Source organism: Cuculus canorus, chromosome 3 (genome assembly GCF_017976375.1).
Source record: "Cuculus canorus isolate bCucCan1 chromosome 3, bCucCan1.pri, whole genome shotgun sequence".
NCBI lineage: Eukaryota > Metazoa > Chordata > Aves > Cuculiformes > Cuculidae > Cuculus > Cuculus canorus.
Window position 1 is genome coordinate 40,514,554 of NC_071403.1, and position 26,632 is coordinate 40,541,185.

General features: G+C 37.5%; 1 protein-coding gene across 9 annotated transcripts in view; it reads right to left on the reverse strand.

The window, feature by feature from the left end:
* PTPRK (protein tyrosine phosphatase receptor type K) overlaps positions 1-26,632 on the reverse strand; it is a 402,963-nt gene that overhangs the window by 264,963 nt on the left and 111,368 nt on the right. For all 9 annotated transcript variants that reach the window (XM_054061582.1, XM_054061574.1, XM_054061580.1 and 6 more), the window contains exon 3: positions 6,744-7,015. In XM_054061582.1, coding sequence (XP_053917557.1) covers positions 6,744-7,015 — 272 coding nt within the window. The remainder of the gene's footprint in view (positions 1-6,743; positions 7,016-26,632) is intronic.

Below are 26,632 nucleotides of genomic sequence, written 5' to 3' on the forward strand. Positions count from 1 at the left end.
CTCTGGTAGGGGGCGGTAAGGAGGGTGGGGATGTCTTTAAAGTGCTTTGTAATATCTTTTGGGCAGAGGGGAAAATTCAACAATACTGGTTTGTTTGCTTTTTTATTTGTTTAAATACACAGACCTCGCATAATTGATCAGAATGTGATCCTAGTGCAAAGTAATATATATGCTCCTTCCTCCTTCTTTGAATTGTGAACATCTTTTTCCTTCAGAGCAACCACCTCAATTGTTCTCAATGTCACCTCAAAGTCTATACTAAGGAAAAGTAATACATGCAGGGTAGAGAGAATTATAAAATATGAGGCACTTATTTCCCTATGAGGAGGTCATATCACCAGTCAACATGGGATTCCCATTACATATTATTCTGTATGAAGAAAACCTTTTGACTTTATCCCAAGCCTCAGGCTTGTTCACCATTTATCATTACAAAAAGAAAATATTAAAAAAAGAAAAAAAAAACCACAACATCAAAACAACCAACACATTGTAGCATGTTCTGCTAAAAATTCTTCTAGAGCATTTCATCTTGCCCTAAATAATAAAAGGCAGGAAAGGACAAAAAGCAAGTTAAGTATCTGCATAATTCTCAGTATTATTTTTCTTCCAGCATCGGTATTAGGGGGTGGGAGCATCCAGACACCTAGCCGCGTACAGTGCTCCACAGTTAAAATTACCTAACAATGCATCTTATCAGTGATGAATCGATAAGTTCAGAATTTTAAGTTGAAGCCCCTGACTCTTTGAGACCCATAAATATGGAGGCTAGTTGGTTTCCAATTCCTGAATTGCAGAGATTTTATTGAACTTTTTGACAACTATTCAATACCGCACTATTATACTTCTCCTTTTATTTACTTTCACTTAGGGGTAGTCTGGAATCCTCTAGCAGAGCACAATTCATTACTCAAATCTTTTCAGAACTTGCATTTCTGTTTTCCTTTAACCATCTACTTCAAGTGGGTATCACTGATTTCCGCCATGACCCCCTTCCACTCATTTCATTTTTCATATGAATAAAAACATATTTTAAGAAGAGCTGAGTGGAAGTGTATATCATTGCCAGATCCTTGATAGCATGCAATTCACAATTTTTCTAAGAAAAGGACAGAATCTTGCACAAGCTGACAAAACTATGACAAAATCTGAGCTTCTTACATAACAAGTAATTATGCTTTCCAACTATGGCAGAAATCTTAAAAAAGAAAAATCGTGACAAAAGGAACCATCCAGTACTTCTTTATTTACACACCATGATTTAAGTCAGTCTTGTATTTCTGAAAAATTGAATCACGCATTCCGAGGTACTGATTAGCAATAGTGTGTTTTCCACTTCACTGCCTGACAGTGCCTGCTGTATGATGGGGAGGGGAATGCTATAGTTTTTTCCTAATCTTAGTAATCAAGGTTAATATAAAATTTGCATACCACCTTGCTGATGAGTGGAATGTTTCCTGAAAGAGATTGCTGAGATAAAGTCACATATATTTCATAAGATATTAAGCACTGGCTAAAAATATTACATATTTATCTCAAAGTAAGTCTTTATAAGTTTGTAGCCAGTCAGTCTTCCACCCGAGATTTTGGGGTAATTAAAGATAATTTATAACATGGATTCATACAGCACATTCACTTCCAAATTGTTCATTGCCTTTAGAAGTATTTACTAAAGTTTCATCAACACTGTCTCGCAGGGACAGTGAGAAAAGTCAAAATGCTCATCAGCCTCATTGACACTAGATTATTCAACAGACAGATAACTGAACATCTTGTATGTATAGCCATAGAGTTCCTTACAATACTCCAGTGCTTCAGGTATGACATTTCTACCCTAGTTTTAATTTCAGGTCATACATTTAGCAAAGAAAGCCCAGAACAGAGTAGAACAAAAATTGTAAAAATTCTGATACTAGTTTATTATATTTGCCCTTTTTTACTGTAGCAGGCCCCAAAAGAAATTGGGTCTCTCCAAAATAGGTTAACAGAAATTGAATCCTCCAAGCTAGGAAAGCTATTACATACATCTCCATATGATGACTGTAAAAGTTTCTAAGAAAAAAAAAAGAAGAAGAAAAAAAAAAAGGAGGACACAGCAGAGAGAAGACAAGATGACAGTACATATCACCAATATTTATTTGCTTTCCCACCACCATCAGTCCCTTATCACTCAGGAACTTCCTGTGCGCACAGAAGAACTAACTGAATGGAAAAAAGGCACAGTATGGCCAGCCTGCAGAACATTCACATTGAAACAAAACAAAACGAAACAAAAAGCTTCAGTGAAATCTCCAATACTTATGATGCAACTGAAAAATCTCAGCCATGACTAGGCTTGTTTGAGCAACACTTACTTTCACTCTGTGCACTATCATTTTTCCAATTTGAAAACAGGAATGATACAGTATTTGTAGAAGTCCTTGAAAGAGACAGTATTTGCCAAAGTCCTTTGAGAGTTGTAAGTGCTTTGTGTTCTACAGAAGTAAATTATTAAAATATTGCTGGTAAGCTCTCTTGAACTTAATCTTCCTTTGTCCTCGGCAAAATGATAAACAACTCAGAAGAAATGAGACAGCAATGTGACAGATACATTTGCACTCTTTCGTGTTTATCCTAACAGTTAAAAAAAGATGGTGTTTTATTTGTACTAACAAGTCTTGGAGAAGCAATAAGAACGTTCATTATAAAAACGCATTTCTGTAACAAATTGAATTTAAAAAATCAGTCTTTTGATTAAGTCCTGTCTAGCAAGTAACAACTTAGAACACTTAGGGGTTTACATAGCATTTCTGCGAGAAAGCAACATTGTTCCTATACGGGCATGTTCCCAAAGGGGTCCAATTTTCAATCACTAATGAGAGCAGTAAGCAGTGAGACAGTTAAAAGTACTGAAAACTAGGGGGGCAGAGGAAACGGGAAAGATGGAAACAGACATATAAGCCATTTTATTGTGTATCAATAAACTAGGAAAAAAACAGCTTATAGACAGACACCTTAAATTCCTAAAAGCCACAAAGTATTCTCAAAGGAGCTATTCTACAAAAGGAGGGCTAAAGAATGATATACTATATGAGGAGCCTTTTGGTGACTCACACTACCTACCAAGCACAAGCTGTTGCAAGTTTAAGGGAAAAAGAAAGAAAAAAAGAAAAACAAAAAAAAAATTATCTGTCTTAGTTTGATAAATATTAACACAGTTTTCTTTATTATAAAGCTAGCCAACTTTTTACTAACACTAAATTAAGTCATTAATAAAGTCATTAATTTTTTATAAGCTTGTGATTTGTGGTTCTTTATCAGTTTCTGATCACACATTACAAAAACCAGAAAGATAGAATATAAAACCAAGACTGGAAAATCCATGGTTCTTATTGCAAAGTGGACCTCGCACATAACTGAGCAATGATGTGACACAGTAGGAGCAAAAATAATTTGCTGGGACACACGCACACAAAGGGAATCGAGGGATTTCTGGAAGACTGTAGAAAATCAGAAACACACACACAAAAATCAAATCAAAAAGGATGACACTGCTTGCAAAGCAGGAGAAGCAAAAGAGCACTTGCGACAGAAGCAGAAAGGAAGAGACAGCCCTCAGCAGGTGAAAAAATCCTACTGTGGAAAGCAGGAGAGAACTTGGGGAAATGAGTAGAAACATTAGACAAAACAACACATCCAGACAGGAATAGCCCTCTTAGCTAAAATACATTAATGGGTTACAGTAGTAACCAATACAGACAATAGACAGACAAAACTTGCAGACACTTACAATGTTTAAACAACAAAAATCCCAAAAATATTCCTTTGAAGCAAGCTCTAGTAGGTCAAAGGTGGCGTATTTCCAACAGAGTGATAAAAAAAAAAAAATTATAGAACTAACAAGGATGAAAACCAAATCATATCCTCAATCCCAAGGGACTCTCTAATCAAACACTTTTCCTTAACAGTTCATCCACATGTTAAACACAACAAAAGATGCAGATGCCTTGCTAGCAGGAGAGAGGAAACAGAAGGTATCATTACAGGACTGCCAAAACATCCCAGCTGCAAAATATGACAACTGAGGAATTACAGGCCCCATGCTTGGAAGAACCCACAGGATTAGTCTTACGGTGAAATTAACATTAGGATTTCATGTAACACAGGTTGTAGAAGCTTAAACTAGGGCAAAAAGCCCCCATAGGCTAACAGGTGTACAAAGGCACTACTTCGGGTGTTAAGCTCAAAGTTCTTGAACCACGAATAGCTCAAGTCTGGAACCGCATTCTGGGGGAGGTATGACATCATGAGTTTGCTGTTCATGAACTCTTCCATAAGCTTCTTACAATTATCTGCCATATACAGAGCTAAACAAATTTCAGCTCGATACAGTAAAGCTATTGTAATGAGGTGTGCTATATTTTGCCGGAAAATAAATAAATAAATAAATAATAATCCAAGTAAGCAAAAAAAAAAAAACCCAAGAGACTATAAAGAAAGGCAAGTAAATGGACTGTTTAAAAAAAAAAATCTTCATAAGTAAAAAAGATGTTAACTCCATCCAAAAATGCATAAGCTCTACCTATGCTGTTGACAATTCTTCTGTGCTGATTGTGAATAGGAAGCAATAAAGCTTCAACCAGCACATAAATGCTGTTTAGGAGCTAATTAGTCGAGATGCAGCATGTTATTAGTACTATTAACACAGTCATCCTGCTAACTTCCAAGTCACCATACGAGACTTCCTTACATGGAACCTGTGCTATTCAGCCTCTATTAATCTCTGCTCTCTTCGAAGCAAAGGAAATTGCAGTGAAGTTGACCTGATCAACAAAGTACGTGCAAACAGTTGTGCTTCCCAGTGGTCTTTAGCAGTGACCTTGCTCGTACAGGCAGAGATCCGATTCCTAGTTTACTAAAGAACCGCTTCCATCGCATTACAAAAAACAATGCCAATTTCCCTTCAGCACTAGCTAAAGTCATCGACCAACTAGATCAAAGTGCCAAAATCATGAGCTAGAGCTCTGCAGCAAAGACCTCCTATAAGATCTCAAATGGAAAAAAGACTTCTATGCCAAATAATAACTCAACTCAGAAATAACACTAAAACAAAAAAAAAAGAGGGGGAGAACAATGTAGATCAATGCTAACTTTGAGACCTCAAAGGACCACTTAGCACCACAAAAATACCAACCCTGTTTGTGCAAACAAGCAGGCATGCACAGACAGCATGCAGATTTCCCCTCCTGTTCATGAAAGCGATTTTACAAGTCATACACAAATCATGGCAAGTTGCATTAACAGCTCTCCAGTCCTACTTCAGATTTATTTCTAATTTAAAAATAAATTGTGTTACACATTATTTCAATATTCTGCTGGATGACCAAGCAAGGGAAAGAATGAATTTAAGCGCAGTCTGTAGAGAGATAATGTGAAGGCTATAATGTAAGTGAAAAATGGCCATGTTGCTAAGATAAGGCCCCAACCACCAATCTCATTGTCAACCCTGGCCATCTGTCAGCAGAAATCTGATTTACTGTATATAATACTGCTATACCTGATTACTACTATGCTGATATAAAAGGCTCCTATTTTTTTAAGCACACCAAAAGCTACTTTGTAGCTACATAAAAGGGTTAATAAAATACTTCCTCAGAAGCTAAGCTTTATGAAACCAGGTTTCAGAACTTTAAATCAAATTTCACCCAGTTTCCATGTTACTGATAGATTAAATTTCTTTATAAATACAAATATTAAAACCTGGAAAACAAAAACTGAAGAAAAAGATAAAACTATAGTATATTACATCTGTAAGTAAGGCTGCATGCAGTGATGCTCATTGTTTTATGGAGATTATCCTGATGTTGGGTGACTGCAAAGAACTTTAAAGAAGGCATCTTAAGAAACATTCCTACAATATGACTATTCAAGAAAACCTCATTAATAAAAAGGTCACTTTGTGTCATTTGATAACTAGTCTGGACATCCAAACTGTTTACAAGAACACTAATGACCTGAAGCATCCTTAGTCAACTGCCCGTACACACTGCTTACAATAATGATGTAACATCTTACGGTGTAACAACTCTGATGAGTTGCATTTAATTCAACTCTTCCCCCTTCTACACACCAGGACAAAAATGCCTGTGTATGAGATTCATCCTTCACATCAAATACGCACTGAGTGAAACAGCTGCAGGTACTTTCTCAGGTTAATCAAACAAATCAAATAACAGCATCTAGTAAAAACAAGACGATTTTTCTCTCTAAACAACAGCCCCACACTGCAGGTGGTTTTGTCCCATAGTGAGCAAACAGGAGAAAAACACATCCCAAGCAGCTGCTCATTAGGTGAGCACCATTCTGCCTACACATTTTAAATGAAGCAAATGTCATGTGGAAAAAAAACAGTTTACGGTCAGGTAATTAGACATGGTAACATATCCATGTCCAAAAGAAGAAGGATGACAGGCAGAAATTACAATTGCACAGGCAACTGGGAGTTTATAATTTTCGATGTTCCTGGACTTTAACCTTACATTTTTTTTAATAAAGCTTTTTTCCAGCTTACATTTTTTCTATTACACAATAACAGATAACAATCACCTCCTACAAAAAATACCCAATAATTATTTGTTCTGAATGAAACACTTTATTTAAGGACACTGGGAAAATACTCTATCCAAACAGACCAAAATGAACACAAACTGTATAGGACCTCATCATAAACATTATAAAATCATGAGAATTTATTGCAAGCTTACCTGATACTCATTGGGCCAGAAAGTGCTGACAGCCAACTCTGCTCGAAGCCAGTCTTTGCCAGTGGAGCCAGTAACATTCCAGATCGGATTAGCCAGTGGCCCTTTGTTCACCCTAACCAGGATGTTCAAAGTGCCTGGGTTTGCTCCATTCTTGCTGTACAGAAGATAACTGAAATCGATGCAGTGAGTATCATTTTCTTTCATAGTTGGAAGCTGGAGTCGAGTCTTTTCTCCAGGGTCATGGTCTGAGGAAATCACTATCATGTATGATCCTAAAGAAGGGGAAAGTGGGAAAGGAAAAAAGATAAAATAGTAGTAAGGAAAAAGATAAATGCCAAGAAATTGATTGTTCACAGTGAAAAGGATGGAACGCATCAGCTTTCATATCCCAAAATCTCAAAATTCAAGTATCAAGAAATCCAGCAAGCTATAAAATGCCTAGTAAGACCACTGAAGCAGTATCTACAGAAGACATCTCGTATTTCCAAGAATCTGTCTAGATACTTCCACCTGCAGACTTTCTCCTGTATTAGGATCAGATAATTAGAAATAACATCAGAGGGATTGAATAAAAATAATAAGAGGAACAAAGGTTCATCATTATTCTGAGGTCACTAAGGTCAAAATTCTCTCAACTTGCTCCTTATGAAAATGAAAAATATGGAATAATAAGGTAGACATCCCTCAATGCAGCTTTATCACACCATTCCCCACTCAGAAAGAGAGGCAGACTTAAATTTTAAATACGGTAGCAATAGAAATACCTCCTTTAGGACACCAAACCACATTTGTCCTGAAAATGTGGGTTTGCCCTTCCATTTGAGTGGATAACAGAAGTTTCTATAGCTGGAAGGAAGCACACATTGTAAATTTATTTTGCAAGCATAAAGGAGACAGAACAAGCTGAGCCTGTCCAGCTACAAAGTCAGAAAGGAGAAATCAGATATTTAAACTGATTATACAGGATAAGATGCTGAGAAAGTTACTTCTGGTATTCTGCAAAATGAACACTAAAGATAGGGCTACCATTCGTGCTAACCCCATTTCTTCAAGAGTGCAGCTCCGTATCAGGTACTATCTAGTGAATGAACCCCAAGGAACAAAGCTTCCAAGACACAGGCTGCCAGGCAAAACTTGACAACCAAGTGAGAAAATCCAACTCAGTATACAATCTGAATCGTTGCTCCAAGAAAGTTTCCTAACCTGAACTTACCTACCATACTGCTTAATGGTAGCAGAGGCTTGACACTGACAGATTCTCCTTCTACCTCCAGTTCTGAACAGCATCATAACAAAGAGGCCTTCCTCCTGAAGAAGCCTCAGGTGAAGTCCAACAAAAATGCAGTTCAAAAATTGATTCAGATTTTAGACAATGGTAGATTTTTAAGTGCTTGTCCAAATGAGTAGCCGCATAGAAGTCCTGAAAGCACGTACATAAATGAGCATTTATTGCTGGAAAATCTTCCCTGAAGTATGTATTTGTGTAAGTTATTACCATGCTGTATGTCAAGTTTTGCCCTTTGGTTTTCAGGCAAGAAGGAAATCATAGAATCTTAGAATGGTTTGGTTTGGAAGGGACCTTGAAGACTATCCAGTTGCAACCCCCTGCCATGGGCAGGGACACCTCCCACTAGATCAGGCTGCCCAAGGCTCCATCCAACCTGGTCTTGAACACCTCCAGGGATGGGGCGTCCACAGCTTCCCACTGTGCCAGTGTCTCATCACCCTCATCGTGAGGAAGTTCTTCCTAATGTCTAATCTAAATCTCAGTGAAGTCAGGCTCTGTGACTTTTGCTATCGTCATTGGCCTAACAGATCAAGCACAAGTAGATATAAAACACTATATACATCTACCTTCCTTGCACACAAGAAAGAAAAAGAAACAACTGACCTATGCTCTGGTTCTACAAAGATTTTATAATAGGGAAGTTGCAAGTAAGTTGCCTCATTAAAAAAAATGGAAGTGGTAAAACTAATAAACAAATGTGTATTTTGGACTATCAAGGACAGGAAAATTAACATGAAAGAGCAAAAATTCATATTTTTTTTTTTCTTCTTACAAGGCAGAAAGAACAAATTGCATCTTTGGATGATGCTGCAAGATGTTAGAGGTGAAAAGTATCCAAAGTCATCCACTTAGACCTGGACAAAGAGCCACTGCTCTTAACTACTCCTTCCATTGTCTATTTTTCACCATGCCCAGTCCAAAGTCCTTAGTTACTCTGTGAGTAGGGCTGTTACAAAATGCATCACAGCTCCTCAATACTATTTTTCTCGAAAAATGTAGTTTGACATTGATGTTACATCACCCTCCTTTCAGTGATTCCCAGAAAAGTCTCTCAATCCTTGCAAGTTTACAATCTTTAAAACTCATAAGGAAAATTGTCTTTTCTCCCAACCACATTTAATTGTTATTTTTCTTATTTATAGAGTTTCTATTTCTCCAAATCAAAGTCTATCCTCCCATTTTTCCTTTTCTTCTCTGAAGACCCTTTCTATTTATTTTTCAGTCAATAGCTCCTACTATTATTCCTGATCTGAAACACCAATCTAATTCTCTCCTGCACAGAATAGAAACATCAGAGCATGAAACAGTTAAATAACACTGCCTTTTAAACCTTTTCCAAGCTCATGCCAAAAATTCAGCTTTAGAACCTGACTTTCCAGAAGATTTTGATGCCTATTCAGTGCTTATTCATGAACTTCCTAGAAGGCATCTATATAGGTATGGAATAAGACACATTAGACTTTTTCTTAGCCATATTACTAAATACATCTGTGTATTTCTCATAGTTTTCATTATGTTTTCTTTACTAAATAACCATTGAACTTGATGTCCTAGCTTAGTGGCACGGACAGATCATTTCAGGATAAATTAATTCTTTAACTAATTACCTGTGAAAAGTTTTAGTTTTCATCCTCTACTGAAAACCAAGCTTTCTTACAATCTACCTGTCAATTGCAGGTAAGAAATTATGCTGAGAATAAAAAATAAAACTAAAAAAATCTTTAACTAAAATACACCTGCTGCAATGTACCAATGTTGCAGATCAGTTTTCCAAACAAATTATTTTCCCTCACTTACTTTTTCCCTGAAAAATGGGGTTCTATTTGAAATACAAACTTGTAAATTTAAGCAGACTAGTATTCCACTATTGCAAATCCTCTGTCCTGCAAAAAAGTTCTAACTATCAAACCATCTCCATGCAAGGGCATACTGTGGCTAACTTCTCCACCTGCTACTGTGCTCCTTCAGTTACCAAAACAGGATTATGTCACCTTTGAGTGAAAAAAAAAGAAAAGAAATTCAGGAAGTTCTGAATTTCATAGGCAACTAGATTTATGGGTACACAAGTGGATTCAACTTCGCAGTTTGTTGATGAGGAAAAACACATTGATATAGACACCACTGTAGAAGGGAGTAAGGTGAAGGTGCTTAAACAGATTCATGCAACATAATCTGGTAAAAAGAAATCTTTCCCATAGAGTCAAAAGGAGTTGTCTTTATTTCATGGCAATGTCAATAACATGAGGTGGAGAGTCAAGGTATTTACGTGCATTATCCTGAAGCTCGGGACTATGTGAACTCTTTATTTAATTTTTTGACATCTACTATATAACACTATACTCCCCAATTAGGTTTCAGGTAACTTTTATGAGAGACAGTGGGCAATGAACTGACACAAATATAGAAATAGTCTTGCAACTGAAAGTAGACTGCAATAGAAGTTGTTTAAAAATGTCTATTTTACTTCACAGAAAACTTACATTCCCCACACACTAGTATCAATGTTTATTTTGTTCTTCAAAGTACTATCCCTGTGATCATTTCACGGAGGACTCTTTACATACATGTCTGTAGCTTTCAAGAGGGGAAAAAGTAAAGGCTAATGATAAAACCTCAAAAGCTATTAACTTTTTCTTCTTGCAGGAAGGATGTTCTTTCCGAAAGAAAAACAAAAAAACAACCAACCAACCAAACAAACAAACATAAAAACCCAAACAAAGCCAATGAATACACTACATAAACTCCAGGTAAGCCTCCATCTGCTTGGATTTAAAAAACTTCCAACCATTACAGCCTCCTCTTCCTCTTTCCACTACCCAACACACAGTGAATATCTGCCACCATTTCCCTCTAGGGCAGAGGGAAAAAAAACAATATTAAAGAAATTAAGAAGAAAAACTAGAGACAATATAAAATTTCTAATTTTAACGCCCTGTACCATCAGTCCAGTTTCATGTCTTAAGGAATGTATCTGGAAATATATAAAGACACTACAATACCATTTAAAATACATTACTTGATAGGCACACAAAATATGCAACATTATATCCTGATTTGCTTACATTAAAAAAAATCATAAGTAATATTACTGCTGCAAACAACACAAGAGTTCTCCATTTTTATTTTTTTTTTAATGGTTAGGATTCAGAGGTATCTTTCACACACTTCACGTGCTTGCAGTATTGTTCCCTACACAAGACTCAAATTCTCATAGGTGTATTCAGTTTCTTTGCAGACTGTCTGAAATGAAAGTGAAAAAAATCAGGATTTCAATTTCAACTTCGCTGCATAGCTCACTGTCAATGCACCACAACTCAAATACGAGTCAACGCAAGACTCTGAATTTACTACAAAGACTAAAAACAACAACAAAACCACATAACATGAAGATGGGAAAATTTTTCTGGAGAATGCAATCCATTTTTTTCTCCCTTCTGCTTCCCACAGAGGAGAAGTAGTATTAAAATTGCCAATTCAAACAGGTCATTAAGCTACACTATGCAAATAAAGGCAGAGAACTCATTCAAACAGAAACACCGCCTAATGGGCTGCAAATGCTCATCAATTTTGCACAGACACAGCAATTTCATGTGATGACATGTCCTGCCCTCCCATCTGCTTTTGACCATGCCAAAGGCACCGCTCTACAGCATGGTCAGGTAACTGGGATCCCTTAATTTTCCACACCCACACAGGTAAAGCAACAACAGGGGGACAGGCTGACCAGGCAACACAGAATAAGACTGATCCAGACAAGGTAACTCCAAGCAGCACCAGGTCAGTCACAAAACTAGTATCCCAGATGCCACAACAGTTCACCAGCATTCACACCTATGATACTACTGACATGATACTATCAATCACGACTTCTCTATTCCGTAGCAATAACAAAATGCTTGCCAATTAAAAGGAGAAAAAAAGATAAACAAAAACCCTTCATGTTTCAAAGGTATTCCAGTATTTGGAGCAAAGTTTACAAATAGGTTTCTGAAAATCCTTCTTCAGGCTATCGGCAGCTACTATAGTTCTGTCCCCTTATCAACATTTTACATATGAATAAACATGAACTTTTGAAGTGTTTGAATTCCTAGTTTTCTCATACATAGCACCAGCTTCCTGTGGGTTTTTTTGTACTGATGCAGAGAAAGAAAGCATGATGACATACCAGTTTCTGAGGTATGATAATTTTAAGTCTTTTCACCTTGCTTTTTCTTGTGATGCTCTTTGGAAAACACACAGGCTTTAAGCACTCCAAAATCTGAGACAGAAAAATGTCAGCAACTGAAATTTGCAACAGAAGTTTGCAGTGTCTGTACAAAAGAGCATTTATCTTACAATGTGCTCTTTTGAAAAGTCTCTTCTAACAAAACATTATGGAAATCACATTTGATACAGTGTATCAGGCAAGCTTATGAAAGGACAACCTTACTGAACAGCAAGCTACATTTAAGCAACCAAAAGGCACATGGAATAGCTTTGTATTTATTTGAGAATTAAGTGAGGCACTCAGACATGTATTTGTAACATCAGCAACTGTGAATGGATGGCTAAGACAAAAGTATCAACAGCTCCCAGTTATCTTAAATTCTGTTGTAAAGCCATAAATATCCCAGCCGTGTTAGCACGGTGACTGCAGGATGCTTCTTGGTAACCCAGGGCCTAATGTGGCTCACCCAAGCAGCAGCATACATTGGTGAGCTGTCTGTCTGGAAGACAGATCTGTCTAAGCCAAGCTTCCAAGAAATGTCCAAATTGAGAATAGTATCAACTCAGTCTGAATTTATCCAACTGGAATATCAAATAACCAGGCACCAGTCATTCTTGGGTAGCCTAAAGCCATTAATATGTTCCAAGATGCAGATGCTCTCAGAGCAGCAGCTGACCTTGCCCATTCTCAAGGCATTCAGCACCTCCTAGGGAAAATTCAGGCCCATGAAGACATAGACACCTACATGTCCCTCCTGTGCCGAGGATTCCAGAACTGAATGCAGTGCTCCAGGTGGGGTTTCACAAGAGCAGAGTAGAGGGGCAGAATCACCTCCCTCAACCTGCTGGTCACACTTCTTGTGATACGGCCCAGAATGCAGTTGGCGTTCTGGGCTGCGAGTGCACATTGCCACCTTATGTTGAGCTTTTCATCCACCAGCACCCCTCAATTTCTTCTCTTCAGGGTTACTCTCAATCCATTCTCCACCCAGCCTGTATTTGTGCTTGGGATTGCCCAGCCCTTGCACTTGACCTTGTTGAACCGCATGAGGTTCACACAGGCCCACCTCTCAAGCCTATCAAGTTCCCGGGATGAAAGTATTGGACAGTCTGTGTTTACCTACAGCACTACAATGACACTGTATCACCACCACTACCAAGAATAAACTAAACACACAATCAGACCTTCAAGCCAAGAGGCATTTAGATTTTTCAAATGCTGATCAGAGAAACACAATGTGGAAATAAGAATTAACAATCTGCTGAGAATACCACACCCAAGGATCACCAGCAGTTAAATAAAGGCTCAAAAGCCGTAATCATTACCATATGTGACAGCAGGTTACAATTGTTATTACAGTCCTTTCAAAATAGGAAATTATATGTCCTATATTTCTCAAAAGTATTCTTAGAATTTATTTAAAGCATGGGAGGCTTATAAAATAGTTTCATTAGACTTTTTTGGGGGAGTTGGGAACTAGAAGAACATTTATTGCTTTATTTTGAACCACTTTTTCTTGGCATCAAATAATAATTTTTCCTCTTATGAAAGAAGTTTGCCTCAGAACACTGCTTTATGCAAGAGTGACTTAAAGGATCATCTTCTGCTTTCAGATTTTATTCCTTTTACAGGTGTGGGACCTGCACTTAAGAAGCTGAATATCTCTTTGATTAAATGCAGAACATGAATTAAAAACCAACTACTGGTAAATGTTACCACTCATGAGAGTTTTGAAAAACAATATAGAACAACATTTAAATTGTGGAAATAATACTTACATATACATTCAGAAGATAAATCTCATAGGAAATTGATATCTCTTCTTCAAAATATCATCTGCCCTCCCCACCGAAGTCTATACATTATTTTGTAGCATTTCACACTCCAGTTGAGAAAAACCACGAGCTATGTCTTTACCAATACAATAGCAGTGCTATTTAGTGAACTTAAGCTCAAGGAAAAGAAAGCTAGAAACATTATAGTTTATTATTTCCAAAGAAATCTGCAATCTGTCTTTGGACCATCAGCTACATATGGTTATGCTTATTTGCAAAATACCTGAAGCAAATTAACAAGTATGGTAGATTAACTGTGAATGCCCATAACGCTCTGGATTTTACAGAGATGGAAAGGAAAAGGCTAAAAAAAGGAACATCTACAAGCAGCTACTTCTGGAATTTCTTTTGATTTTCCAGTTACTGCCTGTGGTGATCTTGCAAGCACAAACAGACCTATAATACATGTTTAGGATAATCACAATAAGTAACAGCACCTAAAGAGAACAGTCAAAATCCACGGGACCTACACATACAAAAAGGCATTGAAGAACCCTACTCAAGAATATGACAATTCATAATCCGTCATCTTAAATACCACGGAAACAAGACTAAAAACCCTAAATATGTGCTGCGGATCAGAAAGAATTCATACTGGCAATACAAGAAAGAAAAAAAACAACCCAAACATCCAAAACAGCTGAAACATTTACCCTGACACTCTAGGGAGGCTGACAAAATATATAAAAAAACTTAACTTCATAAATTCAAATTCTCTTTCTCTCCTAGATGCTGGAGCTCTCAGTTAAAACAGACACATGGGTTTTATGGTGTGTGACAACCCTAGTCATGCTTCACCTCTTGCTAACAGCCCCTCGATTCTACAGTCAACTACTCTTCTCTCCCAAATACTTAAACTGATTAGCATTAATACATTACATCCAGAGTAATGGTTATGAGGTGTAGTTAGTTTGATGTTTGCTGCATTTCCATCAGGCATGATGAAAGCTAGGACAGCTGAGAGGCCATCACATTTTCCATCTGAATTAGCTGTTTTGAAATAAATGAATAGATAAATAAATAAATATATAAGATCTCCCTATACACCCTGGCCCCTCAAATTATATTAGCAGCTCCACTGGTTTTACACTCTAGTACACCCCATCTTACTTCCACAGTGAAATATTTTTAGATGGATGGAAATAACCCTATCTATTACAAAAATCACTCATGCTAACATACTAGCATTTTTTTGATACTGTTTGCAAAGAAATAATTGGGCTCAGTGTTCAGCAATGGGAAGAACAGCAAAAAGAAAGACTGCATATAAACTCAGACTGCTGTTTTAAAGAAAACTTGAAGTTCACAGCTATTCATGGGGTATGGTGTTTTATGTCGTTGATTGGGGGATTTTGTTCTTAGAAAACATCTCAGTTAATGAAGATCAGTATCTTTCCTCCTGACACCACACTTTCCAATTAATAAAAACTTGAAACCACTATTTCCTTCCAAACAGTTATTTCATACATGCTAATGATATTTCAATCCTCCTTTCTTTTAAATACTGAAGCTCACAAATCCAACAAAATACACCAAGCATATTCATCCAAGCCCATAGAACATAGTTCTTCTTGCATAGGGTTACCAGCTAATGCTTGGCACCAATTAGTGTGATTAAGCTAAATTTCAAAAAAAAATACAAAAGTGATAAATCTACCAAAACATGTATCTTAGGACAGACAAGAACCTAGTCTCCACCTCGAACTACTTGTGAAATTTTAACACTAATATTCACTAGTCAAACTTTGTACTTAATTATTAGGATTCACAATTGAACCCATGTTCCAAATGTCTTTTCATGAAAATTTCTTCTGTGATGGAGTTATTACACATTTTGGTTTTTCCAATGACACAGTACAGAAACCAGAGTACCAACTTATCCAAGGAGCTATTTAAATTTCTTTTCTTTTTCTGCTGCAATTAAGATTTTAAATAAAGGTTTTGCACTTGCGTTTCCTAAGGGAATGTATAATTTATCCTGACTGAAAAGAATAATTTTAGCCTCTAAAACTTTTCCTTCAAAACTATAATTTGCCAAAACCATAAAGTATATCTGAACTTGTTAACAACTACGAGTCCTAATACTTCCTTCAAAATGTTCTAAATGTCCAAACAAGATACTCAGAGCCAAGTATCAAGAAGCATCTCACAAAATGAAGATATATTATTGTACAGTATTGTCTTGTAATACTATTTAAAAAAAAAAAATCTTTCTGATGAGAATATCAAACAAATTTAGGAAACAAGCATGACTTAATCATGACAAAGTCATTTCTAAATAAAAGTTATTTAAAAAAAAAATCAAATATTTAATTCCTTTTATGTCAGTCAACACGGGTTCATGAAAGGCAGGTCTTGCCAAACTAATCTGATGGCCTTCTATGATAAAGTGATTCAACTACTGGATGAGGGAAAGGCTGTGGATGTCGTCTTCTTGGACTTCAGTAAAGCCTTTCTTACAGCATTCTGCTTCAGAAACTGTCAGCCTCTGGCCTGGACAGGCACACACTCTCCTGGGTGAAAAACTGGTTGGATGGCCGGGCCCAGAGAGTGGTGGTAAATGGAGTTAACTCCAGCTGGAGGCCAGTCACAAGTGGGGCTCCTCAGGGCTCAGTACTGGGTCCAGCTCTGTTCAATGTCTTTATCAATGACCTGGATGAGGGCATTGAGCGCACCCTCAGCAAGTTTGCAGATGACACTAAGCTGGGTGGAAGCATGGATCTGATGGAGGGTAGGGAGGCTCTGCAAAGGGATCTGAACATGCTGGACCAATGCGCTGAGACCAATGGTATGAGGTTTGACAAGGCCAAATGCCGGGTCCTGCACTTGGGGCACAACAACCCTATGATACAGACTGGGGGAAGAGTGGCTGGAGAGCTGCACAGAAGAGAAGGACCTGGGGGTGCTGGTTGACAGCCGACTGAACATGAGCCAGCAGTGTGCCCAGCTGGCCAAGAAGGCCAACAGCATCTTGGCTTGTATCAGAAATGGGGTCACCAGCAGGTCCAGGGAGGTGATTCTCCCTCTGTACTCGGCACTGGTGAGACTGCACCTCGAATACTGTGTTCAGTTCTGGGCCCCTCACCACAAGAAGGATGTTGAGGCTCTGCAGCGTGTCCAGAGAAGAGCAACAAAGCCGGGGAAGGGGCTGGAGAACAAGTCTTACGAGGAGCGGCTAAGAGAGCTGGGGTTGTTTAGCCTGGAGAAGAGGAGGCTGAGGGGAGATCGTATTGCTCTCTACAACTACAAGTGAGATCTCTACACCTCTACAAGTGACAGCGGACGGGACAAGAGGGAATGGCCTCAAGTTCCGCCAGGGGAGGTTCAAGCTTGACATCAGGAAAAAGATTTTCATGGAAAGGATCATTGGGCACTGGAACAGGCTGCCCAGGGAGGGGGTTGAGTCACCTTTCCTGGAGGTGTTTAAGGGACAGGTGGATGAGGTGCTGAGGGGCACGGTTTAGGGAGTGTTAGGAATGGTTGGACTCAATGAACCAGTGGGTCCCTTCCAACCTAGTGATTCTATGATTCTTTCCTATCAATCATACCAAGACGGATCAAGAGCTAATCCTCCCTACGCAGAATGGAAATCCACGACAAACAGGATAAGAAAAAGGAATTTAGACTCTTTCCAACAAAAAGAGGTCAAAATAGGCAATAAAGCCTGTGTATTGTTACCTGATAGGTTCTTTTCTCATATACAGAAGGCATACAACTTGGTTCTTATGCACAAAGAGAAATTACAAAAAGGGAAATTATGCCAGCAGACACCAGAAAATTTATGACTCTAGTAACAGACAGCTTCTAAGCATTCAATTCCAGAATTCAATTAACACTTCTGTTAATCACCAGCCTGAATATCTCTTATTGCAATTTAAGATTATTACTGCTTAAGCTACCACCAGCCACCATGAAGACTATTCTCTGCAGCAGCCTCTTACTTTTTCAAAGTTTCCATTTCCTCTTTCTCTCCTATAGAAAAGACAATCCTAATTTCTTCAATTTTTCTAGAGAGGCTATGCTGCTGTCTAGTCCTCTGTCATTTCTGCTGCTTCTCTCTGAGGTTTCCCAGAAAGGGAATTCTTCCACGCTCCAAACTGAATATAAGTACCTACTCTTCTAACAGCACTAAGAAAAAAAACTTTAAAAAAAACCCAAAACCAACCAAAACCGAAAAGACTATTTCATATACTTTTTACACAGAATATCATTTACAAAACAATCACAACAGCTGCCTTTTTCACAATAGTGTAACAACATGGACTCACACTCAGTAATTCACAGCAACCATAAAAAACATTCTTGCAAATCTACTACCGCAACTTGCCCTCGTGCTGCTGATCATTCCACCCAATTGCCACTGAAAGCCCGCCCTGTTTCACCAAATCATTCATTTTTCATTGTTTTTCAGTTCTTCTTAATTAGTAGTACCTTAGATCCATCACAATTATTTTGAACCCCAGATTATCCTCAAATAGGCTTGCAGGCTTGGTAACCTGGATATCCTCATAAAGTTCAAAGATGACTTACTGTTCCATCCTCCATGGCACCAACGAATACATTAAGAACAACTGGGTGCTATTAGTAATTTCCAAGCTGCTTTTTGCCTACTTAAAGCAGTTTCTGTTTGACCAAGACATTTCTTCCCTAAGCTCAAGAGTGTCATAGGTTAAGACATGGTATCTACTGCTTCACTGTCTTTCCATTATATATTTACAGAAATAAATTTGCGCTTCCTTCGATATTACAGAACTGCCCAGTCCATACTCTCTGAGCACGTGTACCTTTACTACCTACCACATAAAATACATTGATTGTGATGTTGAGGGGTGGTTAAAGAGCTGAAGATCATCAGCTCTGCCCGAGAGAAGACACTTTGTTTCAAAGTTAGCCCTAAGCTGTAATAAGCAGCAGGAGCAGATACCCCACAGCAACACACCAGGTGTCCTTCAGGCACATCTTACTGTAACACAGACTACAATATGCAAGCAAAGAAGCCCACAGCACTAGAAAATGTTTGCCCCTTCAAAAGCAAAGTTTACTGCAACACAGCTATTTCCATTTTGCACATGAATTCATCAAGCAAAAAAGAGAGACTAACAACAGAAATTACTTACACATATTCTCATGGCTTACCTTACATAAGAATCAGCTGTTTGAGTTTGTGGTTTTTTGGTTGGCTGGTTTTGGTAAAGCTGCTAGTAACTAAATGCAAAACTGCAGACAGAGAAAGGTGAGGTGGAGAAGGATTCCGGTAACTATAAATGCATAAAGCCATTCTGACTTCACACGTATGCAATCCTAATATTCCCTTCTCCAATCCTCTCATTATTACATGAAAAAATCAATCAATCACTAAATAAAGAGATAAATAAATGAGCAAGCAAGCCCAGAATTTTAGGGACCACAGGAGCAATAAGGCTGTAGAGCTTAGGTTGGTATGACTGCTTTGTTTGAAGAAAAAGCAAAACAATCAACAAAAAAAACCTTAAACATCTTCAAAAGCTAAAAATTATTTTTAAAGCCTATATGGGTAATAAAAAACATAATTTCTTTCAATGCCACGGACAAATTACTATTTTAGCTGCAAATCTATTGAGGAACTTAGTGGAATAGAAATCATACATTGGGAGATGCAAGATATATTTGAAAGCAAGTACTTTTTTTCTTAATAACAATCAAGCATTTTTGTAATGTGCAACATAGCAAGGGCGAGGCACGGAGCAGCAACCATACAACTCCATCACTCAGTAAAACAGAAATCAAGGCACTGCAGGTTGTTCTGGAAGTATTCAATGACGTTTAATTTTAATGAACCAATTTGAACAATGTGTGATAAGATCAGCATATAAAACGATGCATATTGCTAGAATTACCAAGAGAAATGCCTCTCCTGCAAGGCTCAATAGTTCTACACAAAAGGCACCTTCAGAGATCCAGAGATTGTGGGTTACTGGGATATGGGAGGTCAAAGCCAACAGAAGGAAATGAAAGCTTATATCAAATGCACATCTACACCTATGTAACGCCAGACACCTACCGTCTACCTAAAACAATTACTCCAAACTCTCTCCTTAATTTTACACTTATCTTTTGCCAGAACCTAGTCAGTCCTGTTTGCCTCATAGCACCCAATAATCATAACTTATTCTTGTAATTCATATTCAAAGAATATATTAAATTTTGATAAATTAGCATTTAACTGCAAATCATAAAGTTTTCATATTACATGATATCCAATGAATCAATCACAAAAAAGGAAATGATAATGTTACCTAAACCATGCTACTCAAGTTCAAAATCACAGATAGGCATAACTTTTGGGAAGGAAAACTACCAACAGACCATGATTTTTAATATCTGCCACAATTTCTCCTTTAATTCAAAGGTCAGCAAGCACATTTGCTGCTCTGAGTGATCAGTGCCCTACTGTCTTTATAAGGCACAATTACTTGGACAGCTATTTAGCATCTCTAACAATTAAAAAAATTGCTCCTGTCTTCAAAAAACAAAAGGTTATAAAGTTCCACCTCCAGTCAAAGCTGTAAAAATTTGATTACTTACTCCAGACTGATAGGGGCCTCACGTTATTATAAGAGGATTCTAAACTGATATATCGTTACACTATTGAAAGTGCCATTCTGCCAGAAAGATTCCCTTTAAGCAGCATACTGGAAAATTCCCATTTGATGTAATAATGAGTCATGTAACAAGGCCCTTACCCTTTCATTTCAAACTGAACACACACCAACCTGTGGTACCCAAAATAATGAAAAGTGCTGGGTTAATTCTACCTCACCTCCAAACATGTAATTCTCCCATTAGATTCAACAGAAACCATCTTCACCTGTCATGAATCATTTCGGGTGCTGTATAATTACACTAAGGAAGGAAGACAATAACATACACACCTACACACAATTACATAGGCAGACACTTCAGTATTGCTCTGAACTATTTCTGAGAGTTAGCCAATTTAATACACAAATTTAATATTACACAACTCTTTGTTAATTTTATTAATTCCTGCTCAGGACCACTGATCACTATGAGATGGAGAGGCAAAAAATTCTTCTTGATATTTAGTTCACACTCCCAAGGCAAGAATGTTATTGTTCAGAGAAAAATAAATACAAGGGGGTAGGGTGGATTTTTTCCTAAAGAAATCAACAAAGAGCAAACTCAGTGGAAGCTAACATAAATATGGCTTTCATCACCCTGAAATTCTTCATAAATTCACATCACATGTATGATGGTGGAAAAGAACAAACAAAACACAGAAAATCAGATGGAACAGTAGAGATACAAATTAATATAAAAATGTGAAAGGTAAGCATAGCTAGACAAAAAATCCCGCCTTTGTTAGAAGGACAATCATCAGGCTGCAGAAAAGTTAAAGTTCTACAGGACCAGCCCTAGAATACACTATATTAGAGTACAAAAAGGCAGCAATATTCTCTGAAACTACTTGGGATAAAGCCTGGGAGATATTCCAAAAGAATGGAGGACGAGAGCGTTACAAAGAAGGCTATCAAAGGAAAGGAGAGTAACAGGTCAAATACAGTTGCAAAACACGAAATATGTCAGGGCTTGTAAATGCGAAGACTTTAGATGTAAGACTTAAACAGCTGAAAAGACAAAGAAGTAGTAAAAAAGGAGTTAGAAAGAGTAGTTACAATTCTAATAGAGCCATAGCAGCACACAAGTTCAACAAGTCCAGCTACATGTTATGCGTGGTTGAAAGATGACGATACATGATCCTAAAGTCCTCCTAAAATAGAGCTTTAACTAAAAGATTTTGCACATTAAACCTAGGGAGGATCTTTTTCCCAAAACAACACACCCCTGGAAGATTATTTTAAGAGTTCCGGTATACGTTTTTCGTATACCCAGATTTCACCCAAGTTTACAAACCTTCACGTTTTAGGCTACCAATTCAAGAACAGGATTACTGTTGTAGCAAATATCTGGCAATATAATCCTTCGGTAGACAGCATCAATTTAGCGACTTCAATACACTCAAGGCCAATATCTGCCTCACAAAAAACACCCTCTATTACTTTAATTTCAGTAGAGACATCATTAAGTAAATAAGCAATAAAAACAAAGTACTAAGGGCTTTTGTTCCACTTTAAGTAAGCACACAAGCAACACACAGAGGGCTAGACTGGGAAAAACTCTTTCAGTCCTTGTCTGCAGATAGCTAGATAATTAAGCCTCCAGATTACGAAAAACTACAAATATTTCATGAGCATGAAAATACTCTTAAAAAAACCAAATCAGGACTCCCCTCAGCCTTCCCCAAGGAAGGACTGAAGGCAGAATGCACACATTGAGACCACTGGAAGTTTTCTGCCCCCTTTTGAGTCCTTGTGGAAAGGCTGTGGAAGTAACTATTAAAGGGTTGCCAAGCTTGCTCCTTTAATACAAGATCTGGAGATCTTCTTTGTTACTATTTTCTTCTCACTAAATTGTTTCTAGTTTTCTTAGGGATCTCTGATCTGCTAGTTCAGATACAGATAAATCCAAAGGAACGTTACAGGCTTTGATTATTTCAGCAGCACACATGCAAGCGAAAAAAATTATTAATCATTCCACGTCTAGCTCCATGTTTGGAAGAAAAAAATCCAATCAATTTCCTATGTTTCATATTAACCGATGTTGTGATATATTTCTGTATAGGGCTTAGCTATAGATAATATATAAATAGAGGGCATGGATATCTTGCAGAGGAGAAGGGGAGTTATACATAAAGTGTTTAAAATCGCTGAAATAAAATCACAAGGATTCCTAGTTTGCCACTCTCCAGTGTCATATGTCTTCTAGTTTTATTTTGTATGATTATCAGATATTAGTAAGTCCAAAATTCAGAGTAGCGAGAAAGAAAACAGTGTTTATTAAATAGAACAGGTGAGAACAGAAGGTGAAGAATAGGAGTGAACTGGATGGTTGAAAACTGTTACTTCACTCAGAAATAATCCTAAATATTATGAGTTCTAATAATAATTCAGAGGTTTTAGAAAGACCATTCACTCTTGTAAGTGCCAAGGTAAATTAACACAAAAAAGACTCTTCTCACACATTTGATGCAGTTGTAATATGTAGTACTAAATGAAGCAAACTGGAATAACAATGAATATCTTCCTCAAAAATGTGCAATTTAAAATTCTTAATTTAAAATGCTACAAAAAATCAGATTTCAGGGAACTACCTTCACTTTCTGAAGGGTTATGGGGGGCAGAGGCGTGACAGAAATAAGAGAGGTTGGTTGTTGTAAGTTCTTCTATGCTTCATACCCAACCCAGAGTCACAACAAATCCCTGTATCCAGCTTTGGAGGGAGATGAGGGTGATGAAAACTCATTTTTCATTCCTCCAACATCAACCAATCATATTGAGACCTACCTGCACCAATAGAGAAATACCCAAGAACTACAGCTGAAAAAATGGACAGCATGACCTAGCAAACACAGCCCTGGCGTCCTTAATTCTGTCATCAGACTTTTGGCTATTAATGTCATCTACCTCATTTATTCCTAAATACCCTTTTTGTGAAATGGAGATAAAATCCGTTCCACCACTGACAAAGTATCACTTCTATTTTCCATCTTCTTCCTTCTCGTGTACTGTGCAGGTTTTTTTGCCAAATAAAAGTTTTGCCATGTTGCTTAAGTTATTCAGTCTGACACAGCTTCTTTCGGGTCCATACAAATTCCACCACGTGTCTTACAAAAAGATTTTGTCTGTGAACACTGCTTCTCTAATACAGCCTGCTCGATACACAGTGCTCGTCTTGTGAAGGCAAATACAACGTGGCACTGAAGTGGGCGCTATGCATTAACCCTAAATAAGCAAATTATTAATATTCCTAAAAAATGCATTTCACAGGAAACTTGACAAATATTAGCCCATATCCACTCCAGCCATATAATGCATAAAAGACTATTCACATGAACTTTGAGCTGTTTTGCCAAACTTGGACTCCCTGCTGAATTTCAGCTCCTGAAAAATAGCTAAGAATTTTCTCACACACACACACACATATATATATATATGAAGTCTGTTGGTTTTGGGTTTTTTTTTTTTTGCAAAAAGAGCGAAACTAAAAACCTGTGAAACTACCACTTGTTAAAAAAAAAATATATATATATATATACTACTTGTCTAGCATGAATACACTCCAGGCTACTACAAATGACGAGGAACATTTAAGTTTTTTCAATACTCACTGAATGCAAAAAGCTATAAGAATGCAGAAAACCATGTATTTTTTTTACCTAATTTTCCTAAATTCAGTACTTCTAATTGACTGATCAATTCAAAACAGACATGGACATATCTAAAAGCAGCGAGCTGGCGAGTTCCTATGTAACTACACAGACTTAACAGAGAATCATCTTCAGTGAGTTACCATTCACATTGTTAATTCTACACTTAAGATGTTTGCTAATAGCTTCCCTCTTTTTAATCTGGCATCTTCTCCAGATGCAACTCTTGGCTTAAAAATATTAATTTAGAAAATGAATTATATATTAGATTTAGAGTGGACATAGCTATTTCTGTACATATAAGCTTGTTACTTAACCTGAAGAAAATACAGTCTAAATTTAGGGAGAAACATAAAATGGGGGGAAAAAAACATACTAAAAGAGATAAAAATGTACTTAGGAAGACCATGTAACTTACAAGGGAAAGAGTACTTTTTGGTTTTCTGTTTATTTTCTCTATGCAAAAGAATATGCAAGAGACTTCACCTCTTCTGAAAGCCTCTAAAGGGAGATGCTTAAGATACAGAGAAGAGAAGGCTTCAAGGAGACCTTATGGCAACCTTCCAACACGTGAAGGGGACCTACAAGAAAGCTGGGGAGGGACTGTTTACAAAGGCTTGTAGTGATAGGATGAGGGGCAATGGGTATAAACTGGAGAAGGGCAGGTTTAGACTAGACATAAGGAAAAATTTCTTCACTATGAAGGTGGAGAGGCACTGGAACAGGTTGCTCAGGGAAGGTGTGGATGCCCCATCCCTGGAGGTGCTCAAGGACAGGTTCGATGGGGCCTTGGGCAGCCTGATCTAGTGGGACGTGTCCCTACCCATGGCAGGGGGGTTGGAACTAGATGAACTTTAAGGTCCCTTCCAACCCAAAATATTCTCTGATTCCATATAAATGAGCCAACTGAGCCATACACAGAAGCTGACTACCACATGATTCTCAGCTGTTAGTGCTCTGCTTTTAACAATGTTAAGATTGAAGATAGATCTCTCCAGCATTCCTAATTTCAGGTGCTGCCTACATTTTCAAAAAGATGGAGAAGATATCAATGGGCAGAAAAACAGCATCCAGATTTTTTTGCCCATAAACTCTTTATGAGACTATCAAATCAAATCTTCTATAAAGGAGAAAGGGATGCAAAACCACAGTTGTCCATTTACAACTAGACAGCTTGCCAACACTTTTGTTTGTAGTTTTTTATAGAGTATTTTTGTCTGAATCAAAATTCACACCTTAAATGAACAAAAACAAAGCTGAATGTTGCTTTCCTGATTTCCAGTGCAGAAAGAGGAAAAAAACAAAAAGATATACACTTTAAAAATTAATTGTTTTGTTTAAATTACATCCTGTTACAATAAAAAAATATATTTTTAATTAGCTCCAGACGGAAAACAGTACTCTTAACTAGATAAAGATGCTAATCAGGGATTTATACTTCTCTGATTACTCAACAAGATTTCCAATTTACAGACACCACTCAGAAAATAAATGACAGGTGGCTTCATAAAATGAATGCAGCCTCGCAGGTTCCTTCTGAGCTGCTTCTGCTTTAAGAATCTTAAATCCAAGATGCTGGAGGTATTACGCAAATTCACAACCACTAACCCCAAAGAGGCTCAACACCTTTCAGAAAGTGCATCTGAATAAAAACAGTCCTGCAATAATCCTTCCTCAGCAGAGCGGAATCTGAGTCAGTTCTCCTTGCTTACCTGTAAGCCAACCTATTCACAAACATCTGTGACTACCAGGTAGTTCCCAGCACACTCATCTTCCATGAAACAGAATATTAAGGTCCTGTTATTCCCCACTACAGAAAAAAAATTGTAGCTTTACAATAATTTCCATCTCTATTGTCTAGAAAAAAGCAGAACTTGTAGGAAGCTACTTTGAGAGGTACCTTCACAAGTCACTTGAAAGATATTTTTAATATTCTTTTATACATATGTGGGCCACTCCAACAAAATCAAAAGCTCAATATTAATCTATCGTGCCAAGGCCCCTGCTTCCCAAAGGTAGTTTAGAACCAGCCACTTTCTCTCCAGGTCATGCCAAGATAGAGCTGGAGAAAGCAGCAGGCAAGAGCTTCTGAAATTATCTCATCTCTTACATTTTTTTCATGAAACATTAAAAGAACATAGTAACTGTGACACTGTTTGGAATGTTTAAGGAACAGCACAATAAAAGGACTAATTTTTTCTTATGTTCATTCTTCCAGTGAGCTCATCAGGAACTTCAGGAGCCGCACTTTGTAACTAATGCTTGTGCTAAGAATCCTATCATTCATTAATT